Source organism: Schistosoma haematobium, chromosome ZW, assembly GCF_000699445.3.
Source record: "Schistosoma haematobium chromosome ZW, whole genome shotgun sequence".
NCBI classification, from domain to species: domain Eukaryota; kingdom Metazoa; phylum Platyhelminthes; class Trematoda; order Strigeidida; family Schistosomatidae; genus Schistosoma; species Schistosoma haematobium.
Window position 1 is genome coordinate 20,908,676 of NC_067195.1, and position 10,367 is coordinate 20,919,042.

Below are 10,367 nucleotides of genomic sequence, written 5' to 3' on the forward strand. Positions count from 1 at the left end.
TTACGTACCAAATTAATATCTTTGGGGATATACCAATCCGTAAGCTTCCTTGCAGAGAGCAAAAAAGCTACATGATCCACAATTGGTGTCACTGACAAGAATATCAAGCAGCAGTTATGTTGCTCTTTTCGATAAAGTTTAAAAACACCAATGGATCGAAAAAGTTGCTTATGTTAGAGATTCCAAACAGTAAATTAAGATCTGCTAGTTTTACCCATTACCAACAGGATTCACATTTATCAATTCCGTTAGTCTATTTGTGACAAAATCCAACATGTGTATGAGCAGGCTTAGAGCCGAAATCCCATTGCTGAACAATAACGCAAACCCAATGCGTGCATAGCAAGCAGCATCTATTCAATAAGACCGAAAAACCTCTGTCAGAATTCTTCAAGTCAAATGTGGTTAAAATGCATTTACATTCGTATGGATCCTAACCTTTCCATAAAGGAGCGATAACGTACATTTTATGACAGAAATTTTTCATGTAGATATTGCTGCAACATGGTTCTTAATAAATATTGTCGTACGTTAACCTGAAAATGTTCTTACAGTACGGAGCAGAAGATAAAGAAAGTGTTAATGCAGGCAGATTACTTACACAGATATGCAGGCGTAAATTTGGGAAGTATTTATCAATTATAATAAATTGAAGAATGTAGTGAAAACATCAAACCAACTGAAGACAAATAATGTAAATCAGAAAGTGTGATGAAAATTCTTTTACAGTCATAGAACCGAAAATGCTCAGCGAAAAAATTTATGCTAACGTTTACAAAATACGATGTTGCTGAAAAGACAAAGAGAAGTTTCTACTTAAAATGAATTGTTGGACATGAAAAATTTACTGTCATTCATTTAAGTATGGTCAGTCACAAGAATATAAAAATGAGAAATACTGTTTTGAACAATATCCATCGCAATTTTAAAATCGTCCGTTCACAGTACTGCAATAAACTATGGATCCATATTAGAAAACACCCAAGATCATTTGGTTTTACAAATTTGTGCAGGCAGACTGATATTTGTCAAGATCGTTACATTATTTAAAAAGATCAAATGTATAATGCTAGTTAGATTGTAATTAAGCAGACAATGTACTACAAGGAGAAATATACTGACAAAACATTAAATGCATTTAAAGCAGGTATGACACAAAACAATCGAGGAATTCATTAACAAAATAAATGATAATTTCATTTAATGGAAATTATTACTGGTGTCCATGCGCTCAGGTGATACCGGGGTATCAAGAAATATAAAACTGTTTAGACAGATTCCTCTGTTTAGATCATATCTTTCAAATAATGGCTCCGCGAAACATATACACTGATAGGCGGGTGAGACATGATTCGAGGGCAATCAACTTAAGGATAAGATACACATTCAAATCTAAAAAGGGTTTGTAAATTGACATGCAGATATTGTGTAGAACAAAATGGTAATAATAAAGGTGCACAAACAGAAACCAGTACACTGCCACCTGATGGCTGCAGTTTTCGACAAACAGGAGGGTAGTTGCACTCGACACGATCCACTTAGGACATTTGACTGAACGAATATTCTTGCTGGAACGCAGAAAAAGTGGGTCATAATTAATTTTTGGGAAATAATATAAAAAAATAACAGGCAGCTTCTCCGTTAAATTTTAACGCAATATAAAACCTAATTGTATATACGCTAAATCGCTAGAAAATGTGTCGTCATCATATATTGAGCTCATCCACATTAGGTGACGTTGTCGCTTGAGCTGAAACGTTACTTTTCTTGACCCTTAGAATATGAGGATTGTTTCGATGCATCTTCACAACGGTCATTTTAGAGATGTATATACTATTATTATTGTCATCATTACATATTCATGGATTTAATCATGAGAGTGAAGGTAAGCGAATATTGATTTAATTCTGATATCTATGCTACCTAGGTATATTTCTACACGTTAACACAGTAATTTATGAGTGAACCAAAAACCTTTCAGCCAATGAGTTTACTCTTCATATTTACGTACTAAATTTGAGGTTTATTTAATACCACTTAGTCTCGAAATGAGCATCCCGTTATTTTACGAACGCATCCTATAAACATCGCTCAATGGCAAAGTACAGTAACGAACCATGAGCAGTAATTCACAGTACTATTGACTCCCACACTTTATGTCTTAGACACCAGGATTCCAACGTGGATGAAAATTTCAAGCAGAAAACTGACATTTTGACAGATCCGGAAATTCAGTGGAAAATTTTTTGAAGCTCCAAGCATGCAAACATTCTTCACAATTTTGTCACACTAAAATGTAGAGTTTACTAGTGATGTAAACGCTTGCAACTCTTCCGGTACAGAATTGTGTACTTTGAGCAACATTTTAAATACAGCAGCTAGTGATACTACGCCATTGCTCAAATCAAACTAGGAGCGAGGTTTAAACTTGGTGACCGAAGGTCGAAAGCTTAACGTCATAATCCACCGCTACACAAAGCTACTAAAACATGAGCGTGACCAAAAATGTACAACATTTAAATACTTGTAGCACGACGTTAGTCAGTAAGAAGCTCAACTCTATTCGATACTTTCTATAGTAACTGACTGGATAATAAAAAACTCAGTGCTGTGTAAAAAGATCAAATTTAATCTGATTAGTGATGGTAACCATGAAAACTTACTGGAAACTGCACAGAACCCGGACCGCCAGCTGGACTAGGATTAGATCCTCCACAAACGGACTGCATGGACGATGGGGGACCCCCACCTGACCCTGAGTGCTGACCCCCAGAAGGAACATACTGAGGAGGAGGCGGAGCTTGGCCTTGCGGTCCACCACCCATATGCTGTTGTAAAACACTTTGCTGTTGCGGCGGAGGCATCATCATAACAGAATCTCCTGGGAACCCACTGCTGCCTTGTCCAGGTCCGTTGCCACCAGGGCCATTGCCGGAAGGGTAATCAGAGGGCATCAATGGGGGAGGGCCTCCAGCTGGACTTACCATGTCACAACCCATTCCAGGACCCCCATGTAACGGCGAGGCTTTGAGATCAGAACCGGGTGGGTAAGGGTTTGATGCAGAAGAAGGCATACCACTTGAGTAGTCTGGGGGAGGAGGGGGCATCATTCCGCTGCTACGAGGAGGGCCCACAGAACCATTTAGTAATCCAGAGTCACTGCATCCGGGACCTGTACCAAACATACCGTTATCAGGAGTAGAGCCAGGTCCTCCACCACTAAAAACAAGATGTGGAGAAGGTCTTGCAGCATATTCTGGAGGGAGACAGGAATTTGAAGAAGGTGGTGTTTGTTGTTGTGGTGGTGGTTGACCACCCATATAATGTGGCGGTGTAGGATGATGTGGATGACCTGACATTCCACCTCCAGACGGCTGGTGATCGTTAGACTGAAGTTGAAAAAAGTTATCATACAGAATGAGGTAGGCGGACATTTGTATATATACAGCAATATAGTCAACGATGTCACCAATTACTGTCCACTAAAACAGTACTATATTAATAAGAGATAGTTTGAGCTTTATAAATATAGGTGTGTATGGTTAAAACCTCTTAATTACGAACGGAAAGCTACTGCTAATCTAATTTATGGTTTTCCCTTAATTTTATCTCGATAACCCATTAAAATTGGTTAATTATGGGTCCCTTTAACTTGTACAAATCTAAAGACGTACTACTAACATATATTTGTAGCTAATTCGTGAATAGCTTGGATAAAATTCATTTGTTTACATTTAAATGAAATAGGAAATGAAAAATAAGACCATACTATTAAATCATTAGTTACAATTTATCAAGTGACAAAAAGATGAGAAAAACGGTCATGAATACGGTGATAAGCTAGAATATACAGTAAAAGTAAAATGTGTTACGGAAGTCAATCATGAAAAACAAGGATACAATTACTTGATCGAATGTGTAAACATTTTTGATGTACCATGACGCTAGAATTATCTTGAAAATACTGTTAAGTTTTTTGTTTACACCCACCGAAGTGACGTCATGGGTTAGGAAGCCATACTTTACATACAAACTATTTCCTTTCCCTCATTAGTAGCTTGGACTTACTTTTCTCAATAACAAATAAAATATGGACGAAGTATATTGCAGTTTTGAATCCTGTAGAATTAGTAAAACCGTGTACAAATAAGACCATCTTCTTTTTGTGAACATGGGCTAAAGGAACTGTTTTTGTCACATAATGTTGCTTAATTTTAGACTACCGAATTTTGTTATGTCCGATCACCATTCCCATAAAAACAGAATCATTCCATATGAAGCCTGTGTCTATACAAACTATATATTGAACCAAGTTTTACACTGAAACACAAAATCAATTTAAACTAAACTAAAAATAATTAACCTTAGTTTAGTATTTTAAACAACACGTCCGGAGGATTAAACCCCGTAAGTATTACATGGAGAAACTACTGAGGGAGCCATTACATCATTTTACATAACTGTTAGCATTGTGAACATTTGAATACCTTACATGAACTATGGACAGCTACATAAATGACTGACAAATTGGAACCACTGAAAATTTTACACTTTACATCCATACTATACTATATTAATATAATTACATAGTCGCTCTAGTCTTTCGAAAACGAGATGTCATAATAATTTACCCTGAAAAAAACAACCCAGAGTAGTATTTGGGACATTTAAACATTTACCTGATTGTTGATGGGACTAGGAGCAGCAAGATGAGGAGCGTGTTGAGTTGGTGTACCAGGATGACCGGGACTAGGAACTATACCACTGCCTCCACACGAACCCGGACCGACACTTCCAGGTCCAGTTGACGATACTGAATTCGGCCCAGCCGATCCTGAACAAACTGGAGGGCCACCGCCTTGTTGGGGAGGGCATGGAGGACCACCTGCCTGTTGTGGAATAGATGGACCGATCCACCTAGGACGAGGGTGACCTACAATGGCACCGGGTGGGTGATGATGAGGCATCATAGGGTTACCGTGCATGGGATGTGAAGGACCCGAACCTGGCAGTAAATTTGCATGTGGAGGAATCATACTACTACCGACAGGAATACCTGGATATCCACCTGTACCAGGTTGATGAAATCGTACTGACGGATGATGAGGTGAAGGTCCTTGTAAACCAGGTCCTGGATTTTGAAGACCACTGGCTGTCATTAAAGGTGGTCCAGATGGCCTTTGTCTCATTGATACTGGGTCGGGTCCAGGGGGTCCGAGTGGAGGAGGCATTCCCGGTCCTGCTCCACCAGGACCACTGACACTCGGGGGGCCAGACATAACAGGGTGATTGGGCTGTCAAATCAGATAAGATATAATTAAATCGACTTGAATGAAAGATGGATTCATTTCTAATGAGAATCGACGTCAAATCAAAATGCAAAAAAATGTTTTATAATACAAAGTACTGAAAAATTTTATTTATCAAGAACTTTCAACATTAAAAACCCTAAATTTAATTCGACTAGATACAACTTGGATTTGAATCAACCTAAATGTGAGGGCTTGAGATAGTACTGTTTCTTAAACCGGAGTACGTGGAGTTGGGCCTAAACTTAAAACTTAGTGGCTGTAAGTTGAACGCCTTAGCCTTTACGCTACTGCCCTACTAGGTGATGATCAACTCGCATACAATATACGACATTAAAGATCATCGATAAGACATTCAACTTTCAACCAATAAAACTCAGGTCTGAACCCAGTTCCAACCACTACATTCTGGGCAAACGAAGTGTCACTAGACTCCACACTTTTTGACTGATCAATATACCTGATAAATTAATGTAAATGTAATCTAAAAGTCTGGGCATTTTTTATTTGAAATTTTTGTTGTAGAGTACATTCAAAAAAAATCTTCAGACAATTATGGGGAAAATACTGAGTTAATCAAAAGTATCTAAATAATGGTTCTGCCGATTCATAAGGCTGTTCACACTTTAAATAGACAGGATAATCGCAAAAAAACTTGTTACTATAAGCATTTCCAAAACACTTGAATGAAATATGTAGAATACGAACCATTCGAACAAATACGGCTAAACATAGACAATTTAAATAATAACTTTGCCATACGTTACCAAGTAGCGAACTATTGACTAGGGCGTTTCTAGTCATGTAATATAACTTTTTTAGCTAGGGAGACTGTTCTCGATTAGCGGAATCAAGCACCGACTTCATGTCAAATAAAATACTTTGGTTTGAAATTCCCAATTAGCTAGTCTAGTTATCTAGGTTGGCAGTTTTTACACTGATGGTATTTGCACTTAAGGAATATGGCCTCGGAATAAAGTGCGGCTGCCAATATTTAGGGGTGGAGCAAGCAACCACACAAGTTGTAGTGTGAAACTAGTGAATGTTAACAACACGGATACATTTAAACCACAGTCAGTAACAACGTAAAGCTTCGTACGTATGTACATCAGTTCGAGTTGCCATACCACATTAGCACAGAGATGCAGTTGTCGACTCAAATCCCATGATGATAGAGGCAGTAAAAACATAAACAGTAATCGGAAACACTATGGTTCAAAGATGTTATTCAAGGAGTATAATATAGTGAAATAAATTTGGAAAGAGGAAAAAAGGGACATGAATAATTCAGAAGATTAGAATAATTTAAACCACAGCTTTTGATTGAGTACACGAATCTGCATATGAATATTCACGTGGATGCTGTTGAAATTACAGATTACTTCACTTTATATTAAGCTAAACTACAGCTATGGTTAGTGTGTTCAATACATGTTTCAGACGTACAAGCAGATATATAACCTTTCTGTTTCATACTCTTTGGGTGGATGAGGAAGAAGAAGAGAACCCGTTTCCTCATAGTGGCTCTAAACTAGACATTTAGTTAGTTTGGGTGGTACTAAGAATGTGGGAGTTTAACAGATGTATCTGAACCAAGAAGTTGGTCTAACGTAAGGGGAAAATGTAGAATACTGAAACTATATGGTTAGGTTTTACAAGACCAGATACATGCATATGCTTTGACCAGATGACAATAAAACAATATGATCAACCACCCGTACCCAGTCTATGACCATTGATGAATATACTAACCTGCTAGTGATGACTTGAATATCGAATCTATGATAACTATCAACTTATTTAGGATGTAACAGATATGAAACTAGTGAGTGTTAATTTGATTAGAATCCTAATATACGGTACTGAAGAAAATGAACTTGAAACCCCTTCCCCAAGGTACTGAAATAACAAAGAAAGAATACATTTACCCTAAGAATTTGGTGTTTGTGACGATTTGGATATTACAAAAACACTAGCAGTTTACTAAGCGGTAGGAATCAAACGATATTTCTCCCTTTTAAAACACCGTAGGTATGATTGAAATCTCCCAGCCCAGAATGACACTAACAATATCGTTACCGAGTATCGATATTATTCTTTCGAGATCCTAACGGTCGTTTACCGTATAGCGCTCAGACACAAAAATTGGTGACAGGCAGAATATTTGAGACAACAAAGGAAGAGAGAGGTACACTTGGAAAACTATTCATCCAGTAACAAACCTCGTGATAACGTCATCAGCCATGAAGCCGACTGGCTGAGGCAAAGCCAATAGAGTAGCACAAACAAAAGACTACAGATAAACGGTCGAACTTACATGTGGTAATCCATTTGGGTAACCCGAATTCACAAAACCCTATGATTTTAGAGTTAGGCCATAAAAGTGCTTACATAGTCGTGGAATGCTTTGGCTTCGCTTGAGTGCTCATGTGTATCACGTCTTTCAGGAGCCGCACTGTACAGGTCCCAAAATACACTAACCAAAGTAAAGAGAAAGAACTAAACCTACCTCCACCATGAGTGCAAAAATCCAGGAGGCTCGCCGACGCTTATTGATTTGTCCCACCGGATCTTAAGTAACTGCATTACTTAAGAAGACATTACCTCTTGGAGAAAAGAATTAGCTGTCTTTTGTGCCCCAATGTGCACAAGGTACTCGTAAACATACACCGCCAATCTACAGCAATAAACTGAATTCTTAAACTAACTTCTCTTTAGACTGAGCATCAGACGGGATCCCAACCGACTTGTTCTTGCCATACATTATTGCCAACTTAATCACAGATTGATAAACAACATTTTTTAGTGGTAAAGAACAAAGTCTTAACGTATAACATGAATCCACCTAGAACAGATTGCAAGCGAAATTCGACTCTCAATGGTTGAACGAACGATATAAACAAAATTGAAAGTACGAAATATTCCTCGAAACTTAAAACCCAAATAAATAGGGAGGAAATATAATTGAAGTTTTGAGATAATACAAAATCTTACGTTATAACAGAAATCTCATGTTAAGCTTTTGATCATATCATGTATGGTAGCACTTTCAATGTTCCACTGGACCTACAAGGCAGTTCCTGCTGTAACAAACTTTATCCTTAGTTGCTTTTTGATAAGTGGTATTTCCTGATTAAACCGGATTGTGTCCTAGGAATTTTCATTCGTCTTCTAATTTTTCAGGGAATAAAGTAACATATACAGTATGGAAGTCTGCAGCTTTAAAATGTAACCGAAAACAAATAGTTCGCTATTTCTTCGACACTGGTGCGGACTTTATTGGTTTTACTGGACGCACCTAGTTGAGGGAGCCTGGTCACTTTACCATACCAAATCACGAGTGGGCACACCGTGCTACGCTTAATTTGCAACTTCTAGTCAGCTTTGATCAAACTCTTCTCGTTGCATCGACAGGTCTGTAACTGTATCTTCGAACTCCTTTATTTCCGAATTTTCACGTGACTGGGTTGGTATACTTCTATTATAAAATAATTACATGTCAATGAGTTGTCGAAATTCGAATACCTGTGTCATCCTTACGTCTTAGAATGTCTACTCAAAGTTAACTATTTATCGTTTTCCTCATTAGATAAATATACTGTGTCCAGTTCATTTGTTCTTACAGCCTCAATAACTGTGATCGTTCGATAATTTTCTTGACTCCACATAATTACCTGACCAACCCAGTCGTCACTGTGAATAAAGTTATTACCAGCCGAACCGCATCAAATAGTGCCAGTCGATTTCGTTGCCAAATATCTTCGAGATGATTTTAATTAAGTTTATTCGGATTAGTCATACACAACAAAGATTTCTGTTGTCAGTGTTTCATTGCATCATCATTTTTTATAACAGGTTACTATGATAACAATAACAGAATTCGGAGGCTAATGAAATTTTGTGATCAACCTTTATCTCATAGGTACGAACTTCAAGAAAATGGAAGACTCAGTAACACCCGTACCTTCGGGTATGATTTGTTAATTATTTTCAGATCGCTTGAGAACCAACAACCTTACTTAATTTTGCTTCTTCATATTTCAAAACTTCGTAGTCAGAGTTGCTTTGACCAAATACGTCAGTGTTTGTCTGATACTGACGTCATCGATAGTCCTGGAGGTTTGGACGCTTAACTCTATTTGTTGGACATCTATATTCCTGTCGTATGTGATCATGATAATAGGCTTAAAGTGTTGCAAGATATGAACAACCCAGAAGTATCTAAAACTTCTCTTAAACTGATAGATATCGCACACTCAGTTAAGTATTGCTTATATTGTTGTTTAGTGGGACATTTTGAGGTTGTATTGATTACTTCGACCAGAATAGTTGCACAAGTCCTACTGTTTGTTCGATTTGTCATTTTGGGTCAAAAGATTTTGGTTCTTCCCTGTACTTGTTGCACAGCATATCAGACACGAGTACGTGTAACTGCAGCTCTTGACATAACGATTAAAAATTGTTTAATTTCTAGACAAACCACCAATTCTTACCGCATTTAAATTTGTTATGCTTATTCGTTACGTAAAAAACTGACAGTAACGGACAATGACTTACAACAACTTGGTACATAATCGCAATGTGCCCTAGTTTCGTGGGCATAGCACTTTCCATACAACGGTGTGATCAATCTAATGTCTTCTTTGATATAACTTGACATTCAAATTGATCATAAAACAACAAAATCTGACATTTCATGAAAAAAATGACCTAGAAACCTGGCTGTATGTAATGGTAAAATGTTCCTCAATAGTGTTTAAGCAGGTGTCTCTCCCATGGTTTTGTGTATCTCTATGTTTGCAGCGTTCGCGACTAGCGGACATGCCTGTATACGTTCATTTTTGTGTTGTTCGTTTGAATCTTCCCATTAATGTTTAGGACTGCAGTAGGTCAGTTTTATTGGCTCATGTACATCCTATGAGGATTGCCCCGATATTCCCTTTAGTCACAAGCATTGTAAGCAAATATAGATGGTGGCTAACGGTAGAATCCAGAACGCATGTTCCTCTCTATTCCGGACTCTTCAGCTGATTTTACATTCATATCAGATTAGATACT

General features: G+C 37.7%; 1 protein-coding gene across 1 annotated transcript; it reads right to left on the reverse strand.

Annotated features, from left to right (window-relative positions):
* Window positions 1-616: 616 nt before the first annotated feature.
* Window positions 617-8,185, reverse strand: MS3_00010325 (uncharacterized protein). The gene is made up of 6 exons (XM_051218687.1): window positions 7,819-8,185; window positions 7,701-7,785; window positions 7,627-7,665; window positions 4,680-5,294; window positions 2,664-3,389; window positions 617-1,568 (listed from the first exon to the last, which is right to left on the reverse strand). The coding sequence occupies exons 1-6, from the start codon at window positions 7,893-7,895 to the stop codon at window positions 1,539-1,541; spliced, it is 1,572 nt and encodes a 523-aa protein (XP_051070694.1). The 5' UTR covers window positions 7,896-8,185; the 3' UTR covers window positions 617-1,538.
* Window positions 8,186-10,367: the final 2,182 nt, after the last annotated feature.